The 21522-nt window shown below is 48.2% G+C and overlaps 1 protein-coding gene across 1 annotated transcript; it reads right to left on the reverse strand.

Moving 5' to 3' along the window:
- Positions 1-519: 519 nt before the first annotated feature.
- On the reverse strand, positions 520-21267 carry TELO2 (telomere maintenance 2; the record flags this gene model as incomplete). The annotated part of the gene is made up of 20 exons (XM_082490694.1): positions 520-651; positions 3680-3795; positions 4430-4494; positions 4892-4991; positions 5810-5901; positions 6633-6803; positions 8591-8662; positions 9600-9716; positions 10663-10754; positions 11260-11345; positions 11962-12072; positions 13074-13162; positions 14067-14203; positions 16375-16516; positions 17434-17502; positions 18285-18387; positions 18776-18923; positions 19603-19671; positions 20232-20509; positions 21224-21267. The coding sequence occupies 20 exons, from the start codon at positions 21265-21267 to the stop codon at positions 536-538; spliced, it is 2217 nt and encodes a 738-aa protein (XP_082346820.1). The 3' UTR covers positions 520-535.
- Between the last annotated feature and the right edge of the window lie 255 nt (positions 21268-21522).

A 21522-nucleotide genomic window follows, 5' to 3' on the forward strand; every position in this document is an offset into this window, starting at 1 on the left:
TCTGGCACGTTTTCAGAACTTCAGTGTAGCTCTTCAGTTCTTACATCTCATCAGCGGTGTCACTCCCTACCCCTTCCGACAGCAGAGCAAGAACTGTTCTGCCAAACGCTGACCGCTAGAAGGGACGGGAGCCTTCGTTAAGGGCATCTCACAGACTTTGCCTTGGGAGGTAAGCAGCCCTTCTCCGGCCCTCCTGTTTTTCTGACAAGAAATCTGCTATGAGATCTTCCCTGTATTTTTAGCAGAGCGCTCAAACCTGCCAAGGTTATAAATAGCCGGGGGTGGGGGTGGGGAGGTGCGGGGAGGACGGCAGTGCAAGCCTACCTTCCTGCATCTGTACACGCCGTACCGGATAGCAATAGCTCACTAAATTGGCCTCCACTACAAAGTCCAGATGTCAAGTCAGGTTCGCTGGCTTACAGCTCTGCGCCCTTCCCCCCTTCTTCCTCTCCTCCAGCCAGGTGACTGCTGAAGAGGCCCCAGCAGCGCCTGCACACATCCAGCTGGCAAAAGGATGAGGTAAAGGTCGTTTCTTTTACCCTTCAAGCTCGGAAGGGACAGTTTTGAGTTTCTTTTTCAGGTTCTCCATTAGCAGCAGGTTCTGCAAGGCCAGCCTCCTGCAGTCCCCATCTGGATCCTTCTCCACCACATCTGTAAAAGAAGCAGCCGCTGTTAGCTGGGAAATGGGGAAAACTGCCCTTCACCTAACGCTTCCCTGCTCTTCCACTGGCCATCACAGAACAGCACGAAACGCAACAGCAAATGCAACTAAGTCTGGGCTGGACATCGGCACTCGCAGGAATTGTGTTAGACCAGAAGGCAAAAACGCCCAAACCTCATCATCTTAAGCACGAGTTCAGCTGAGCTCCGACTGTCACGTGTACAAACGCTCAGTTCACTCTCACAGTCTGTTGGGTTGAAACACTACAGAAACTGTCTGACCTTGCATTCCACGGGATAACCTCCATGCCAGAATCTGTACCGGTGCCCCTGAGCTATACATAACCTTTCCACAGCTGACCTACTGGCATGGATGCAGTTTGCAATTAGAAATCTGCTTGCTCAAAAGCCTAAAGTCTCCATTCTGCCAATTCCTGCAATCTAAACAAGTGCTCGGTGCTCCCCCCTGCAGGCTGTGGTCACGCTGCCCTTCAAACGGGGGAAAGAAAGAGGCAAGCCCCAAGTTTCAATGCATTCTCCGTTCTGAGAGATCACTCTTCTGATAAACCAGCAGTTCTTCCACGCTTTATGCGGCGTGTAAGGGAGGGCACGAAGCTGCTTCCAGCAGCTGTTATTTCAGGGGCCCTTAATGGGCCTGCAAAGTAAAAACCAGGATGCACGCAGGATGTCTGAGCAGGGGGAGCCTGGAAGAGCAGAGAGTCTGTGTAAGGATATCCTGTACGCACAAGCAGTGTGCTCAGAGCCCGGTACTGTCAGCCCAAACACATGACTCATTCAGATGGAGCGGGGCTATTTATAACCTCGGGGAGAGCTTCAGCATGATGTTTCCATACTCCCTCTACAGAAGGCAAAAAGGGGGAGGCTACAAGAGGGATCGGTACAAGCTCGAAAGCCAAGAGACTGATGTTGGCACTGTTTCTAATCGCCAGGAGCGTGGACCTTGAGCTGCTGCCACTGAAAGGGAGGCACAGGGCACTGGAGTATCATTCTGGTCCTCACTTAAACCAAACTTACCTATGACACAGCCCTACAGCACTTGCAAGGGGTGGGGAATTCCCTCAAAGGCAGCTGCTGAGGAATCAAAGGAACTGTTTCCTAGAAATGTTTAGGTATTCCCTCCGTCCCCCGGGAAAGATCAGCAAACTCAGTAGTAGGTCCTGCATGGCACTGAGGGCAACGACAGACAAGTACAAGGCGGATCCTAGCCTCCCTCCCCAGCTGAGACGTCCCAAACCATCCACTGAGCAGACAGTACCATGACAGCAACTGAAGCAGTTTCTTACACCACACTGCGAACACTTTCCAACGGGGAACAGTTCTAGTTACAGCCCAAAGGCTGAAGGGCTGGAACGGACAGTCATATTCATGGGAGGAACTACAGCAATCTGCATAGGCTGCGATATAATAACAGACCGGAGCAGATTTGTAGCTTTCTACTTCATGGATAACATTTTCCAGCCCACTGTTCCTCATTGTGTTTCACCCACAACAGGAGAAATGTAGATGCTTTAAGCTGAAACCCAAAGTGGTGACGCTTGTCCTGGCCATTAGGCACGGCAGCAGAAGGCTCGCGCGCTCGGCGTTTTCCCCAGCTACAGCAGCAGATCTAACACATGACACCTCTTGCAAATCTTGGCTGGAAGAGTCACGAATCAACAGCAAGTCCGCTAGCTCAAAACCACGATTCAGTCCCAAAAGCAGGTCTCGAGTGACTGACTTCACCTGTTGGGGCAGCAAGGAGGAGCCTGCTACCTGCCTGTGATAGCTCTTTCACCAACAACCTTACAACAAAGAGCAAAGGCATAGCCCAGGGAGCTGTATTGTTTCAGGAAGCAGCTCAAGAAGGATGCAGGTTTTAAATTGCACTTACATCGTATCTGACCAGATAAGGAGCCGAGTTGTATTCTTGAAGGTTTCCAAACAGCTCCTAGAACCATTTCCCCTTCTCTACTAAACACACAACTGTGATCTTATCCTGCTCTCATTCCCACCAGGATCTACCATGTAATTTTCATGCTAAAGCACTACACGTAAAGAGATGGGCTATTACACTGCCTACAGGCATAAAAAGATGCCACTAGCGCTGTTGTCCTCCTCCTTCCAAAAATAACTCATTAAAAACAGATTATGCGGACCCTCATGCTGAAAATACATTTATAACATTCCTGGAAAGGCTTTACTTGGTAATAGCAGTGTTAACTGCAGAGACAAGCAGATTCCTCAGAGCACACCATGTCATGGGAAAAGTGAAGTTTTTGGCCCCACAAGGCAGCTCTCTTCCCTTTCAAGGGTACAGAGCTCCACAACCTGCAAGGAGCAGAGGGCGGCTGTGTCAGTGTCGCTTCCTGCCCGCTCCTGGTGGGAAGGCGACTCACCAAGAGTGAGAATGGTGAAAGAAACCAACCCAGGGAGTCACACGAGGTCCACTCAGAAGACAGAGGGGGCTTCAGAGCTACAAAGCACTCAGTGTTATTTCCCCATGTACTTCCAGCACCCCCCCAAACCTGACCACCGACTTGTGCGGTTCCAGCCTACCAGAACCCACAAACATAGCCTGTGTTGATGTAAGGTGCGTTGGGTGCAGCATTTGCTCTCTGTCGTAGGTTGTTCTTTCCACCAGCAAGAGGAAGTTAGGAGATGGGGCCGTGCTCTTCTTCCTCCTGTTTTTAGCACTGACAAGCCCCATCTTCTGTGCACGTGGTGTGAACGAGCCATACAAGCTGCGTACGTTACTGCTGGTCAAAGTCACTGCCTAGATGTAATATGCGCCATGGCAATACTTTCTGCAGCTTCAAGAGATGGGTGGTTGCACGCTTGGACAGAGACACACAGTGTGGTCTGGTATTCGCCCTAAACTTACAAGTGAGCAATAAACATGTTTGTTGTGCAAATCTCTGGTGCGCAACACTAGGACTTTACTGCTACCACCAAAAAGAGATGCTGCACAAAGACTGGACCACTAACCAGAAAAACACTGGCGTACACCACCACATCTTACCTCCCAGCCAGGACTGAGTCTCCAAAAGCTCTTCTGTCATGTCTTCCAAAAGACGCTCCGTAGGGACACTGAAGAGCACGGAGGAGATACAGGACAAAAGACCCTGGCGCACATACCTGTTGGAGAAAGACTGAACTGGTTAGAGCCTGCAGCTTCATCCTCTACCCTGACTTCCTCACCTCAGGGGCTCTCCAGTTTCAAATGTTTGTGATTATAATGACTTTTGCCATATTCCGACCAATTGGGAGTGTAACCACGCACCAGCTGGCGGAGAGCCCACATACAGAGCCCCTGCCGTACTGCGGTGCAGGGAGTCTAGTGTAATTCACAGTCCCGGACAAATCTGAAGTAAAACCAGAAATTTTTGACTACATGTCTTTATTTGTTTCCAGGGCTGAATGCTGGAATCGCATCTAAAGTTTTCTGAGGTCCCTGAGTCCCTGATAGATGAAACTATCACATGGATAGTTGATCAAGAAATCTGTCATGCTTTCTATAGGTAACGACTGTACCTCCGTATTAGAGGACACTAGCCAAGTTCATATGTTGGCCTGAAAGTAAAGCAATGCCTTCGTTACGTATTCTTGCAATACTCAGTCATACGAACACAAGGCTGGAGGAGAGCACAGAGTTAATGCATTAAGTCACTGACATCCTCAGTCGGGTGCTAGTCTTGGACAAAGACAAAGCATGGCTGGAGACCGGCTCACAGCTGATCTTTAAAAACGAAAGCATACAACTGCAACTCACGAGTCAGTGTGGAAACGCAGAGCCCAAACAAACTCCAGCAGTGCCTTTCCCATTGCAGTAACCGCCTGCAAAACAGGATTATGACAAAAACACCGAATACCTTCACATTCACAGCGCCCTACAGAACTGGACCTTGAGATACACTGTTGTGAACATCATAGCTACAATTAACTTTATTTTACAGAGATTTATGCAGTAAACGGTGTGCCCAACCTCCCATAAAAGTTGATAGTTTTTCTACCAGAAGCAGCAAAAGATAGTGCAGGGGCGTGTGAATCCCATGTCTCCTTTCTGACCGTTTTTTCTCAGCCCTTTTTGCAACTTCTCAGCACACGCGACTCCAACTTGCTGCCAGTCTACATGTAGCGGGCCCCAGAGCACACTGCGGTTTCAGAAGGCACCTCTGAGATCCCAGGCTGGAAGTCTCTCCTGTGATCCGCAAGGTCACGCAGGCTTTCTTACCGCAGTGTTGACAGCCAAGTACATCAGAACGGCTAAAGTGTGGACCAGTCTTCCAAGGACAAAGTGATCTTCCCCCAGGAGATCAAAGGTTGTCAAAGGCCTGCAAGTGCAAGACACAGAGTCCTGTAGCAGTGAGAAGGCTGATCAGCGCATCTTTGGAACAGTCAGGGTGGCTACGCAGGGTGAACTGTCCCTCACAAGCCCCAATCCCTAAAACAACAGTCATTATACAGTCATTCCCAGCTTAACACAGGCCACAGCTGTCTGCTCTCATCTTTGCTCCCAGACCTGTAACCTCCTCTACTCTTACAGCAGCTATCGCTTATTCTACCAACAGGCTTTATTTAGAAAGAACTGCATGCAAAAGCTCGTGCCACTGCCATACCAGAAACAAACCATTAAGACTGGTATTACAAGAATCCCGATTCTCATGGGATCAATTACTCAGCCTTCCTTAGGTAAGCAAAGATCACAGTGATTGACAATAAACTGTGTCCTGTAAGGTGGTCACAAGGACAAGTCCAGGTGACAAGCCCAAACCCGAGACAGAGGTAACTCTGATTAAAGACTACTGTCTGAGTTCTGTGGTTTTGTGTGACCCTCCCAAGGTGGAGGGTCAGCCAAGACAACTGGCTTGGTACTGCCAAAATCATCCGCCTGTGCACCTGCTGACAGGTTAACGTATCTTCGCTTCCGCAAGGTCTTACATACTCTGACCCAATAAGACTTCATAGGATAAGCCCAGGAGACCACAAACCCCTCTGCTCTAAGCTTTATGCATGAGCCAGGCACCAGCCTGGTGTCACTTGGGGTCCTGCACAGCTTCTGGGCTTCCACCTGCTGCTCCGCGGCAAGCACAACAGGCAGCGCGGTTCACTGGCAGCTGCCAGGCCCACATCCCAAGGTACTCACACTCACCTGTCAAAGTGCTGAATCAATGGAAAAAAGAAGTGCCCAGCCACGGAATTGAACTCATTCGGGCCGGAAGCCAGTTCCACTTGAGACTGACCCTGTTCAACAGAAAAATGAAGTCTAGACACAAGATGCTGCATCCGACCCTTCCACTTCACTGGACACTGTCAAGACTACGGGTTCCTTGCAGCCATCCCATTGTCAGCCACCGCTTGCTTGTACGCCTGTGGCTACTAGTTTCCGGACTGGATGGCTCACGTCCCACTTCAGATCCTCTCACACGTACAAATATTTCAGTACAATATAGCTCAGTACCGCTTGGTTAGATATAAGAAACAAGAACGTGCAAGGGATAAAGGAGTTTCGGAAAGTAAGTTCTCCAGGATGAACCACAGGGGAGTTCTGGGAACTAGGAAACTGGCATCGATTTATCTCCCTGAAAAAGAGGAAGGCTGAGACAGTCCAGCCCAGAGGCAGCTAGACTGATGGAGGAGGCTCTGGGATCCACGAGGTGCAGTCACAGCTCCCTACAGCGGCCAGACAAGCTCAGAACAAGCACAGAAGAGCAACAACTATCCCTCGATGCAAAGCAAGGAGTTCAAGGTTTATTTTCCTCTCCCTGCTGGGAGAGGACTACAGGATTCAGTACTCCTCACCAAAAGATTCAGCCAGATACTAAGATAAATTTATATTTTAAGTTACACAGTCTTTCCTTTGGATTGGGCCCAATTTCACAGGTATTTTGCTCTTTCCAAATAGAATGACAGCAACTCCTAGCATCCCTGTTTTTGCTGGATTTGACATTAGTCTGTTTCTGCCCTGGCCTCACCGTAGCAAATCTCCGAGTCTTGCTTTTGATCCTCTCATCAACAATTCTTCTCCAGTCCTTAGAGCTCTCACTTCCAGGAAGGAGCTGGATACAAGGTTTTGGGGCACCAGAATGCTTGGTCTTCCCATGGGATTTAGGACAGGACAGTTCCTGAGCTGCCAAAACCAATACCTAGAAAAAAAAGAGATGGAGATTCTGTTAAAAAGGGATAATCCTTGTACTAGGGAACAACAACAACACTCACCTGCACCCAAACTGACAGGAACAGCACGGCAGGAAGGCACAACAGGTTTAGAGTGAAGAACAGGGAGGTAACTGACCCCCAGACAACTGACTGGTTCTGAGGTACTGACCAAGCACTTGGTCACTTAGCCCTGCAACAGAGCAGCGACTCCTTCTTCAGACACAGTAAGGGGAATGTCTGACTAATGTGATAGCCTTCTACGATGGCATGACTTGGATGGGTAGATGAGGGGAGGGCAGTGGATGTTGTCCACCTTGACTTCAGCAAGGCTTTTGACACTGTCTCCCACATCATCCTCACAGGCAAGCTTAGGAAGCGTGGGTGAGATGAATGGACAGTGGGGTGGATTGAGCAGTGGCTGACAGATAGAGAGAGCTCAGAGGGTTGTGGTTAGTGGTGCAGAGTCTAGTTGGAGGTCTGTAGCAAGTGGCGTTCCCCAGGGGTCAGTACTGTGTCCAGTTCTGTTCAATATATTCCTCAATGACCTGGATGAAGGGATATAGAGTGTACCATCAGCGAGTTTGCTGACGACACAAAACTGGGAGGAGTGGCTGACACGCCAGAAGGCTGTGCTGCCATTCAGCATGACCTGGACAGTCTGGAGAGTTGGGTGGAGAGGAACCTTATGAAATTCAACAAGGACAAGTGTAGGGTTCTGCATCTGGGGAGGAATAACCCCATGCACCAGTACAGGTTGGGGGCTGACCTGCTAGAGAGCAGCTCTGGAAAGGGACCTGGGAGTTCTGGTGGACAAAAGGATGCCCATGAGCCAGAAATGTGCCCTGGTGGCCAAGAAGGCCAATGGTATCCTGGGGTACATCAAGAAAAGCGTGGCCAGCAGGTCAAGGGAGGTCATCCTCCCCCTCTACTCTGCCCTGGTGAGGCCACATCTGGAGCACTGTGTCCAGTTCTGGGCTCCCAGGGTCAAGAAGGATAGGGAACTGCTGGAGAGGGTCCAGAGGGCTACAAAGGTGCTCAGGGACTGGAGCATCTCTCTTATGAGGAAAGGCTGAGGGACTTGGGGCTTTTTAGTCTGGAGAAGACTGAGGGGGGATCTTATCAATGCTTATCAATCCTTCGAGGGAGGGTGCCAGGGGGATGGGAACAGTCTTTTTTGTAGTGCCCAGTGACAGGACAAGAGGGAACGGGCACAAGCTTTACCATAGGAAGTTCCATCTAAACACAAGGAGGGACTTCTCTCCTGTGCGGGCAGCAGAGCACTGGCACAGCTGCACAGAGAGGGGGGGGAGTCTCCCACTCTGGAGCCATTCCAAACCTGCCTGGATGTGTCCTGTGCCACTGCTGGAGGTGCCCCTGCTCTGGCGGGGGGTGGCACTGGGGCCGCTCCAGAGGGCCCTTCCAATCCTGACCAGTGTGTGATTCTGTGAATTCTGTAGAAGGAGTCACAGGCAGATTGCCATCTTTCAGAAAGTGAAGATATAACAGACTGATGACATGTTAGGAAACAGTGGCTTCTCCTCGACAAACGATCATGATATGTTTTGCATTCTGTGGGGAAAGATCGCTGCAGAATCGGAGCGTAGCAGGGTTATGAACGAGAGGGGAATGCCAGGCACAAATACTAACGTAACAGATTCCCATGCCTCTGCCTCCTCCTATAAGGAATAAAAGGTCACTCCATAACCTCTCAGGGAAACAGCACTGGTGCAATGAAGACACAAGGGAAGTGGGAAGAGAAGAGAGGAGCACTTACATCGAGAATGTCCATGCGCTGACGAAGACTGTAGTTCAGCGAGTAGAATTGGGAGGTCAAGTACTTTACTACCTGTACAGAAAAATAAAAGCATAATGAACACAAACCCCGGCTGGAAATGGCCTTCCCACTAATTCTAAACGCACTCCATTGCAGGAGGAGTCCTGCTTCCTGTCAGTTAAGAACAAGCACCCAAGAGAAGGGAAGAGACACGCTGTGCAAAGAGGGGAAATTCAGACACTTCCACTTCTAGATTCTCCCAAAGCAAGTAAATGACAAATACCGTTCTTCTCTCCCTCCTGTGCAGAGGTACCCAAACAACTGCCATGGCAGCTTTGGCAGTTTGGAGGAGACCTTATTGTGGCCTTCCAATACTTAGAGAAAGATGGAGAGAGACTTTTTACCAGGGCCTGTACTGACAGGATGAGGGGTGACAGTTTTAAACTGACAGAGGATATATCTAAATTGGACATAAGGAAGAAATTCTTTACTCTGAAGGTGGTGAGACACTGGAACAGGTTCCCCAGAGAAGTTGTGGATGCCCCATCGTAGGAAGCGTTCAAGGTCAGGCTGGACGGAGCTTTAAGCAACCTCATCTAGCAAAAGAAGTCCCTGCCCACGGCACGGAGGGTTGGAAGTAGATGATCTTTAAAGGTCCCTTCCAACCCAAACCATTCTGCGATTACAATCACCAGTCAAGTCGTCTTCTAGAGAAGCCCTTTGTGCCTCAGCTTCCCTCTATGTGAAACAATCTCCCTTCAGTGAAACAAGTCCTTAAATAATTTGCCTTGTCAGGTGTATTCATACTAACAACCTCCAAACAGTTCCTCCAGTCCATCCTTGGCAGATTCTGCAGTACAGTGCCTGTCCCTGCATAAATGCTGCCAGACGTGAACTAGGTATTCTACCACACTGACAGCTGCTTCTATCAAGCTAGCAAGAGACTTCGGCCGCTTAAATTTTTCCCTGTGTCTCGACTGGAAAAAGGAAAGCAGTAAGAGCGACTCACAGGTATTGGATCTGTGGTTAAAACAGCTACTTGAGCTCTCTGACGGAGCTCTACAAAGCCTTCAATGCTGGTCTTCTCCTCCAGATGCAACAGTATTTTTGCCAGCTCCACGCTAACCTGCTCAAAATATGAAAACAGGAATCAAATCCCTGCAGGTATTTTCTTGCTCACAGGATTTACACAGCAGCATTCATTTTCCATTTCTAACGTTTAAGCAAAGACAACAAGGGTATGGAACACAGGCAACGTGTCCATTACTCAGGAGGGAGAGAAAACCCAGTAAGCTAAACGCTATCAAGACAGATTGCTCAAAACACTGAACAAACCCTTATGTTGATTTCTCTGTCCACATTCGCTTTCGCTTTCTGGACAAGTGGTGGTATCATGAGACAGGAGGACTTGTGACTATAACTAATGGGTGAAAGGATACAGTACCACACCCAAAGCCCTGATGAGCAGCTGGAAGAGGCCCGCACCTCTGCCACCTTCAAGTGTTTGCTAACAAGTGGTGGTGAGCACTCATCACTCTGGTGACCTTGTCCCAAGTTCCTCTCACCTGAGCTTTTCACCTTGACCAGTACTCTGGTACTGGTACACCTGAGCTTTTCACCTTGACCAAGTACTCCCTCCAGAAGACATTATGCTCGTACAAACAAATAGGGAAAGTCCATTTGATTTTCTCCCCATTTTATTGGGGAGCAACAATTAAATTCAATTTCAATTCAAAATCAATTAAATCCAAAATGAAGATCAATGGGTCTGTGGAATTTGTGGCTTCTCTGTTAACTGCATTTCTAACATTCTGCCCAGCACAAAGCACAGAGCTTCCTCACGTTACTGGTCAGCGCTACTTGCAGTGCATTTCATTTTCAGCGCTGGAGCTGCTAAATGCCATACTGTTGCCAGCACCTTTGCCTGCTTCTTTGTTCCTCTGTAGCCTCACACACATTAGCCTGACCTGCTGCTCTGTTGGCATGTTTATTCTCCTCATAGTCAAAGGGATAATCCTGTATCCAGCCCTGGGATTACCAGCCCACTGGTAAATTAGCTCATACCACTTCACCTCTCTTGTTGCTGCTGGATTCTTTCGAACCAAGCTCTCAAGAGCCTTGACCGTAGCTTCCCACTTGTCCACATCTTCAGAACCCGTCAGGACTGAAAGTAATCAAAAGACAAAGAAAAGCTATTAATAAAATGGCTGGTTTTGGGTATATACCCCCAACTTCCTTCTGCCAACAGTTTGTGTTGTTATAGGCAGATACCACTGACCCAGCACATGACTGGCATTAGGAATTATATTAGATTGGATATTAGGAAATTTTTTTTCACTGAAAGGGTTATCAAACATTGGAAGAGGCTGCCCAGGGAGGGGGTGGATTTGCCATCCCTGGAGGTGTTTAAAAAAAGGGTAGAGGTGGTACTTAGGGACATGTTTAGAAGTGGTTTTGTCAGGTTGGGTTAATGGTTTGACTTGATGATCTTAAAGGTTGCTTCCAACCCCAGCAATTCTGTGATTCTATACATTGAAATTACTCAGCAATTACAGTTCAACACTTGAGCCCTACGCCTTCTTCAAATTAGCTCAGAAAAATATAAACCTACACAGTGATGACTCTCCCCAAACCAATAAGAACCAATAAAGACTCAGCCCAAAATCAACCTTCAATACAGTCTCGGATATACACAGGAGCCTTAGTCTTTAGTTCTTTATCCTCTGACATGTCGTAAGGGATGAGGTCATCATCACTGTAAAAGGAATAAAGGCGGGAGTTAGTCTGTGGGGTATAGACGTTCTTCCTTTCCCCAGCTATCCACGCAGAAGGGAAAGAACCAGCATGTGCACTGTGGCAACGCTGTCACTCCTGTGCTGCCCGGCAGCACTGCTGCAGCCCAGCCTTAAAGGGCTCCTTGGGAAGTTCTAAGAACTACTCTGAAGCTCAGTGAAAGAGCAGCTCCGTGACCAGATCTGGAACTGGAGCTCTGAGTCAAGTGCGGGAAGGACTCAGCTGACCCAGAGACCAGAAGCTGATTCTTGGTTTCTTTATATAGTGGTAAAGTGACAGAATAAGGCAGGTCCACTATTAAAATAGGCAGATAAATCCATAACTGCAGAAAACGTAGCTAAGTCAAATGGAATAAATACAACGTTTGCACACAATGTGGGCTTTGCTCAAACTCCTAACATACTTGCATGCAATTTCCTACGCAAAGTCCTATTCTGCTACACACCACTCAGCTCAACAAGGTCAGAAAGCGTAAGATTTGCCAAGAAACACAACTACTGATAGCTCCCTTCTCCCCGTGTCTGCTCTTAAGAACCTGCCATTTATTTTCCGTTTCTTACCGGTTTCTTGCCCCTTACCTGTCAAGCTCAGCATCCGACTCCTCATCTGGCGTCACAGGGGCCGCTGCATGCGATTTCTTGTTCTTTTCCAACTCCAACAGCAGTGCAGCATCTGCTTTCCCATTCCTGCTTTGAGGAACAAGAAGTATTAAACCCAATAAAGCAGCAGTACTTATTCACAAGCAAGAAACCACCCACGCCATCACCCCTCGCTGCCGAAACAGAACGGCAGATGATTTCTGCCGCGGTCTCCCACCTGGGCTGGCCGACACAAGGAGCAAAGTCCTGGGACGGAGAATGGGGCAAGGGGAGAAGAGAAGCAGAATCTCTTAACAGAAGAGCAACGGGTCACAATAACTAAGCGAGCTAATTCGTTGTGTTCCCCCTGCACTAATTTGTACCTAGGGAAAGACTTATCTGTGATAAATGGATCCCACTGGCCTGCACCATATTTGAAGCTGCGAATGAAACCGAACAAATGGGGAAGAAACATCTTTAATCGTTGCTAGTGGGATGAATACAATAACAGAGAAATTTTTTTCTGCACCTATTTCTGTGGACTTTGGCATGTCCTTTCAACTCTCTGCTTCCCAAATGCTGTCTATGCCGATTATACCCCTAAAACGGGAGCAATAAATCTTCTGTATTTCACTGGGGTGCTGGATAGCTTCATTTGCTAATAACATGAAGTGCTCCGTTCATCTGCTGATAAAACTAAGTGCTTCAAAGAGCCTCAGCAGACACTGTGGAAGTTAAGAGCATCAGAGAACCAGTCTTTAGGCTGACAGATACATTTTTGTTATGGGCTGGGCACATAGGGCCCAAATGCCAGATTTCCCAGATGCGAATAGAAGGGCCCATTTGATTCTACCCAGAGGCACATAAAACCCCCAGAAACTGCAGCTTCACCACATGCAGCTACCAAACAAGCAATTTTAACACACGCTACCATTTGAATTATGAATGACTACAGTGCATTGTAAGAACAAGGTGCATTACAATGCTTAAGAATACGTAAGACATCTTGAATACTGTTATACAGTTCTACTGCGTAACTCAAAAAAAAAAAAAAAAAAGGTAAGGAGAAGAGCAAAAAGACGGCACGGAGATGAATAGTAGCAGTATCTTACTCATCATCTGGAACGCCGGGGACAACACAGGATGGTGGAGCCTGCACCAGAAGGGACTTCAATTCTCTTGCTTCATCATCTTCTTCATACTAGACATTCAGAATAACTGTTACCGCACTCTATTTGATTGCAAATATGCCCAGCGTTCAACATTTGACCCCTCTACTGCGTGCAAACGAAGACCGAGTCATGAGCAGACAAACCCACACAAATCCCATTCCTTGCAATCACTGCAGTAATGTGTTTATGCTGCACAGCGACCTGTGCCATATGTAATCTTTGTCCCTATGCTTAATGGTAGTACCCGATCAGACCTTGCCTGAATGTTATTTACAATCTTTAAAACATTTAATAAATGGCAGCCAACATGAGGGATGATGCAGGTTTTTTAAGAATTAATGTGATTTAATCACACAATTTTTATAAACTCTACTGGAGAGCATATATTATATATTATAATTCTTATAAACTTCTTATATGTATAAAAATATATAAAAACGTCTTATATATTATATATATATAAACTTCTTATATATTATATAAATATATATAAACTTCTTATATAATATATATTATAATTCTTATAAACTGTACTGCAGAGCATATATTCCCACGTCAGTCTTGAAAAATCTCAATGTAGAGTAGGTCTTCCCACCGTGTCAGGGACCGAATATTCACCACTGGTTTAAGTTTGACGTTCCCTCTCAACTTCCATGGGTCAGATTCCGATTCCCTCATGCAATACGATAATCCTCTAGTAGTCCTTTATTATCACCAGTCTACCCTGAACTTTGTCATCACATTACACTCCTAAGGTCACTCTCAGCCACCTGGCTATTTTCTATACAATTGTTTTTTTGTCAACAGATATCCTCTTGTTTTGAAGGTGTTGCTGCCTTTCCTTATTCCCAGATAAGCGTTAGAACTTGCTATAATGCCCTGGATCATCTGGTGGCCCTGCACACCAGACGTAAATTTCATTATAACCTTTACCTGAAACTTCAGGACGGGCCCATCAGTGTTTATTTTCGAACTAATGCTCTCTGCCACAATCATTCCCAGACGCCGTATTTGTGGCAGATTGCTGTCCAAGTGGCATTTCACACCCTCCATCATGCTTGTGAGAAGCTCTGAAACAAAACCCAAACCACCAAAACACTAAACCCCAAACAGCGCATGAAACAATGACAGAAACTAACATCCACCTTTACGCCGGTTCCCTGAGAGGGCGCCTTTAGCCACGCACCACCCAGTAACGGGGCAGAAATATAGGAAGGGCCCGTGCAACTGTGACTTCTCTTTCTGCAGTGGCAGTATTGCCCTTCCGCACCAATACAATAAACGCTTTTTTTTTCCCCATGGGGTACAAAGTCAACAAAACATTAAAATTTATTCTAAATTTGGAATATTTCGGTTTTCACTGAAACAAAAAAGGACGGTAAATCAAGATAATCTTCAGCTTGTTCTTAGAGCCACTTAAGAGAAATGCCATGTTTTGCGGAAGCTACAAATTCTGACCAGTGCAACAGTCATGGAAGGAGACATTTCCCTCACCCCCCAGATAAGTTGAAACAGGCTGATAACAGCAGTATTTCTCAGCCCACAGAGAATGATGGTTGCCAGCTTTACCCGGCAGGCTTACTGCTGTTAGACTGACCTCCTTCAACTTGGAAAAGCTTTGCTGAGTGCACCCTCAGCGAGTTTGCCGATGACACCAAGCTGTGTGGCGAGGTAGACATGCTGGAGGGGAGGGATGCCACCCAGAGGGACCTGGACAGGCTGGAGAGGTGGGACCGTGCCAACCTCATGCAGTTCAACAAGGCCAAGTGCAAGTTCTTACATCTGGGTCAGGGCAATCCCAAGCACAAATCCAGGCTGGGCGGGGAATGGCTGGAGAGCAGCCCAGGGGAGAAGGACCTGACGGTGCTGATTGACGAGAAGCTCAACATGAGCCAGCAGTGTGCGATCGCAGCCCAGAAGGCCAACCATATCCTGGGCTGCATCAGAAGTGTGGCCAGCAGGTCAAAGGAGGTGATTCTGCCCCTCTACTCCACTCTCATGAGACCCCACCTGGAGTACTGCCTCCAGCTCTGGAGTCCCCAACATAAGAAGGACATGGACCTGCTGGAGCATGTCCAGAGGAGAGCCAGGAGGATGATTTGAGGGCTGGAGCACCTCTCCTGTGAGGAGAGGCTGAAAGAGTTGGGGCTGTTCAGCCTGAAGAAGAGAAGGCTCTGGGGAGATCTTATTGCGGCCTTCCAGTACCTCAAGGTGCCCTACAGGAGAGCTGGGGAAGGACTTTTTAACTCGGGCATGTAGCGATAGGATGAGGGGGAATGGCTTTAAACTGGAAGAGGGCAGGTTCAGATGAAACATTAGGAAGAAGTTTTTCCCTTGGAGGGTGGTGCGGCACTGGAACAGGTTGCCCAGAGAGGTTGTTGAGGCCCCATCCCTGGAGGTGTTCAAGGCCAGGCTGGACGTGGCCTTGGGCAACCTGGTCTAGTGGGAGGTGTCCCTGCCTATGGCAGGGGGGTTGGAACTCGATGATCTTCAAGGTCCTTTCCAACCTAAACCATTCTATGATTCTATGATCTTTTCAACAGCTGTCAGGCAAAAATCAGATAATAAAACTACAGTAATGTTAGTAAACAACAGGTCACTTATTCACCTAAAGAAGAATTAAATCTAGAATGAAACAGGTCTTGTAAGTCAACCTTCTCCCCGCAACCCCCAAAAGCCATGCACGCAGAGCAGTACCTCTAGACATTGGATTATTTTTTTTTTTTATTCCAACGGAAACAGAAATTTTAGACCAGGACCCCAGCGTGCTATGCACTGTAGGAATACAGAACTGGAGGCCCTTGCCGCTAACTCACGATCCCTACTCACCTCACACTGAGGGGAGCAGAATGACATGGAGGAACGCGCATGGATAGTCAAGAGTCCAACCAAACAGCTTTTTACCCTTGGTGTACTTTCCCCTGTCCCCCTTACTCATGCTCCAACAGTAAGCCTAGAAATTGCAAATCACAGCATTCCTCTAACCAGTCCCAGAGTCAGTCCTGTTTCCCTGTGGTAAAACTTAAGGGTTCCTTAACCACTGTTCAGGTGAGGACCTTAGTTCAAAGATACGCTTCTCCAAATTTCATAATTTAAAGCTATGCGCTTGGAATTATATCGTATCAGCACCAAGATGAAGACGGGACAATTTTGTTTATCCATAGATGAGAACAAGATGTTGTTCTACTCAGTCAGACCTTCTGCTAGACAAACCTATCCCCTGCTTCTCCCACTGCCTCACCTTGTCTGCAGCTCTCGATTTCAGGCTCCTTCAGGTGGGAGAGGCAGATAAGGATGGCCTTGCTAATATACTGCTGCTGCTCAGGGGGAGAGTGTTTCACGGCACTGTTGCTGCCCCAGGTCTCCAACAGTTCTTGCAGCACCTGAATCGGAGAACTCATGTTGGCTTGAAATGGATCTTTTCTACACACAAGAAATCTTTTTGAAGCACATTTCAAACAGAACACTATATATTCTGGTGGCCCTTTGGTCTTCACGCTTCCCAGTGAACTTTACACTCCCTACAAACAGAGCTAACCTTGTATTTCAGGGCCCAAAATGTACTGTGTTTGACCAACTGAGAACTCCGCACCACCTTCGTTTAATATATTGTTAAATATAATGTTTGGGGTTTTTTTTTTGTATTTAAACCCGATAATTATATGCAGAGCGATACGTATTATTGTCAAAACCCAATACCATAGGACATGGTTTAACATGTTTTTAGTCCAATCTTACATTGCTGCCAGTACTTCCAGATAATAGAACATGTAACCAGTGCAAAAACCCAAAACTGAAAAAAATCGACAAAACAGGATTTCCAGAGATACAGATTTCCTAGAAGTTCCATCAGGCTGCTGACTTGGAGAGAGAAAATATCTGCATCCTCACTGAGGAAAAGGTAGATGAGAATGATTCTGAAGCATGGACCATTTGGCATGCAGACACCTCTCAACCAACTTCATCACTGGCTGCCATCTGCCCAGGCACACAAACAGGGGATGACAGAGGAAGCTGAGAAGGATGGAGGACATGGGACACCTGTCGGAATCCAAGCCTCATGAGTTTTGCTACTTGGCAGACAATTTGCCAATTAAATATGAAAAACTAACACCAGCCGTGCAGAAAGTGTTCAATTTGTATATGGTGATACGGTAGAGCTTCCCTCGCTCTCGTGAACAGTAAGGAGTGTCTTCAAGAAGTACCAAAATTGTGCACCCCGCAGACACACATACACGCACACTCACACAGTAGAATTTTTTCCATCAGATACCTCACCATCGATGTTACTTAACCTTACTTTGATCAATAGGGCACGCCGAAGGCTATCCAGGGACAGGTAGCCAAGGAGGTTCTGTAGCACTGCAGTCTGCAACGAAAACCACGAGTCTTGCTTTAACCGGCCATAAAGTTGTCATCCAGCAATGAAACTGTGTGTTTTTACTACGCTAAACTTTGCATTCTAAGGGACTGGTTGGTGACATTCAGAGACAGAAAAGTAAGCAAATTTAAGAAATCAACCAAACTCATACATGCAGTTGCTGATGAAATCCACGACAAAACAGGACCGAAGTATAGTATTTTTACCATCAAAACCAGAGCAACACAGTCCCAGGCAAAAACAGTCTAGAGAACATCCCTCACAACAACATCACAAGCCACAGAACACTTCCTAACACCCTTGTGACCAACTTAGGTGCACAGGAAAAAAAAAAACAAAACATCCCAGTCCTTGTCTCATCTCTTCAATCTAATTCTTACCCCTGAGGGTGGGTCAAGGCTTCTTCAGTCTTTTCTTTCAAATTCTAAATTAACTAGATGTCTCCAGCTCCCCAGAACACTGAAATCGTGCAAATAACCATTTGGTTCCAGAAAAAGAGTCAGTAATTCCGCTAATCGCCACCAAGCCTGAGAGAGCACACGAATCCCATGATTTCATAGCAGTTGTTTACCGCTCCCTCTTCGTTACGTTCAGCTGAGGGGATGTAAGTGAGCAGCTGCACAGCTCAGGTACACGTGGAGAAAATGAGGGCTGATTTCAGAACAAAGATTGAAATCTTACTCAAGAAGGTCTGGAGCTCAGCTAGAAAACGCAGTGGCACTTGGGAAAACCAGGCGTTACTACACCGGTGTTGAACGCAGAGTCCTTACCGTGTGGCCATACTGCAAGAGCAGCACCTTCTGTGTCACCACAAACTGAGCTTTCTTGTTTTTCACAACCAGGTTCCCCAGCAACCTAGACAAGGCATCTGCCCTAGCAAGACAGGTCAGTAGCAGAACATTAGGAATGCATGTAATTACTGTCGCGTGGGCACTAATCATAGGAAATTCTGTGAGTGGCCATTTGCAACAAAGTCTCTAAGCCACCTCTAAACTTTAAGAGTGAGACAGTAATTGCAAAGAATGTTTTCACTTGTTTTTTCACTGCATGTCACGACACGGATCTTTAAGGAATGGTGCAGGTTCTACCTGAGAGGGAACCATCAACTACTTTACCCCTAGAGTCTCTCAGGAAATAGCACTGTAAGAAACCACCTACACAAACGCACCCACATCAGCCTCTTTCAGAAACCAATTCTGCAAGTATTTGTGAAAAAATTCCAGCTTTTGCTCTGGATCAGGGAGGAAAGCAGAGTTCTTACCCGGGTGCTCTCTGCACAAAACCAAGGACCACTGCTTCCATCCAGCGGTCTGGCACACATTCAACCAGTCGCCAGCATATTCTTTGCCAGATGCAGTCTGACTTGGTGAGATCGTTAAGGCGGGGTACCAAAACGCTCAGAATTTCCTCTGAAGTGGAAGAGAAAACAGGTCAATACACCAGATGGACAGAACTGGGGCAATGGTGCTCAAGCTCAGCCCGCAAATTTCGAGATCCTTACAAGATGAAGAAATACAATGTACAGTTTGCAGTTCTAAATTGTTCCTGTGGCAAGATCTAACTTACACAGCCTAAGGAACTTGCAAGTGTTCCTCATCACAGTAAACAGCTAGAAAATCTTTCCTCTTCTTCCGTAGCCCTGTTACCTACTTCCACATTCAGCGGCTTCAAAGTCCTAAGCAAAGCCAGACTGAAGGCTACTCATGTGAGAGGGTTATTACATACAGGCAGTGATTTATGCTGGTATTTAGAAGGCACTTTCAGACCACTGGATGAAAAGCACTAGAAGAGCATTTAATAGTTATGCCCCAAATGGCAGGATGAGAGGGCTAATAACCTCAGCAATTTTTGAGAGGAGAAAAAAATCACATTCACGTGAGTGGACAAAAACACATTGACATTTATCAGACACATGGTTGAGCAGCCCCAGAAAGCAGGGAGCAGCCTGTACAGTCCAACTCACAAACCCCCCAACGTATTAATTGGTCAGTCTTCCACTCCCTCTGTTGATCATCATAGTCATCCTTCTGTACTAATGCAGTAAAACAGACCTTCCCACTCCCCAAAATAGTATTGTAAAACACTCACTTTGTCTCCCATGAACGCATACCTTCCCCAGGACATGAGAAACAAAAGAGATTGAGCAATCCAAGCCACCTGGGATAAAACAGACACAAGCTTACCAAGAGCATCACCATCCAAACAACCTTCAGGAGGAGGTGCATATGCTTCTACAAGTACTGAAGCCTTAAAACACAGATTAACTTTTTCTCTTCAGGCATCATCTCTTCCTCCCTCCGCCATCTGCCTTCAGGCACAAAGCAACACCCAGTATTATACGCAGCAAGAGGACTAAAGTAGCTCAGTCCCACTTTAACCCAATGGTAACGAAGCCACTGGTTCATTCGGTACCATTTAAATCTTTCACACAATTCCTTCAGCACAGACTAAGTGACCGCAGTTATGCTTCAGCAACAAACGATACTACTTAACAGCTTGTAGGACTGCAGTTTTCAGTGGGATTTTAAAAAGCCTCAGCCTTCCTCCTTGTTCCTGGTATCTTACGCTTTTAAACACAACGGACTTCAGCCTAAAGCATGAATGCGAGGCTCTGCAGCAGCCCTTATCTGTATCTCAAGCACCAGCCAAGGGGGTCCATGCACAAAACACTTCTCCAGAAGAGCCATCTCTATAGCGCAGTCCTCCTGCCATCTTACCCCTTAGAGAATCGGAGATCTTCTGCAGCACCTGGATAACTGCACCGCCCAAGAGAGGAAAGTAGTTCTGCGGGAAGAACACTGGGGGGTTCTTCCCCTGGAGTTTGTTGCTCACATGATCGGGCAAACACACAATCTTGTTGAGCAGAGCCTCTTGCAGCTCGGGTGAGCCAGCCTGTGCCTGCTGCTGACAGGCCTCCCACAGCAGCGCTGACATCCGCCCCTCCTGCAGGAACCGCTCCAGGACCTCCACCACCTCCCTCGGATGAAAGCTGGGGCTGGAAGAAGGTAACTGGAATGAGTCCCTGCCCCTTCTAACTGGTAAAAAAAACCCCAACGATGTGAGGCTATTGCTTTTTTGTTGGGGTCTCACCATTACAGCGCCGCTGCCCAATCACCCAGCGTTTTCATCAAAATCAAATTAAAATCCCAGCAAATGGGATCTCTATCTCTAGTTTCCTAGAGATTTCCGGACGTGCAATCAGCATGTCCCAGGGGCAGGGGTTTGGAACTAGATGATCTTTAAGGTCCCTTCCAACCCAAACCATTCCGTGACTCTCTACCCGGCGACACCTCACCCCCGCGGGAAGCACCAGTACCGCGGGTGGGTTTTGACCCGAAGGGGTTCCGGGGCTCCGAGGGCAGGGCGAGGCCTCCCCGCGCCCACCCTCACCCCACTCCATTACGCCCCCCCGGGGAGTTACACCCACCCACCACCCACCGGGGAGCAGGCCCGGCCCCTGCCCGCCCCCCTCCGGACTCACCCCGCGGGGTGGAGGGCCTCCAGCAGGACGCAGAGGGCGAGGCCGGGCGGGCCCTCCAGGAAGCAGCTCTGCCACCCGCCCTCGGGCCGCGCCCGGGCCAGGCTCCGCAGGAAGGCGCCGAAGAGCGCCCGTTCCCGCTCCCCGAGGGCGGCCGGTCCCCCCGCCGCCGCCAGCGCGGCCTGCACCGCGCCCAGCGCCGTCGCCGCCGCCTCCCCGCCCCGCTCCAGCCCCGCCGCCGCCTCCCGCAGGGCGCGCTCCAGCCCCGCCGCCATGGCGCTGAGGGCGGCCACCCCGCTTCCGACCGCCCGGGGCGGCGGCCAATCAGCGGCGCCTGCTGGCGTGACGCCGCCGAAAAGCACCGCCCACGCCGCTCTTAAAGAGACAGGTGCCCTCGGCGAGAGCTTAGCAGTGCCGGTTTGACCGTGAAATTCCCCCCAAAAAGGCAGGTGCCGGCCTCACCGGGTCTGCGCAGAGCAAGGGGCTGCAGAAGGGAGCGAGGCAGGCCGGTTATTCTCAACCCTACTGCT

This window comes from Vanellus vanellus (assembly GCF_965231255.1).
Source record: "Vanellus vanellus genome assembly, chromosome: 14".
Taxonomy (NCBI): Eukaryota; Metazoa; Chordata; class Aves; order Charadriiformes; family Charadriidae; genus Vanellus; species Vanellus vanellus.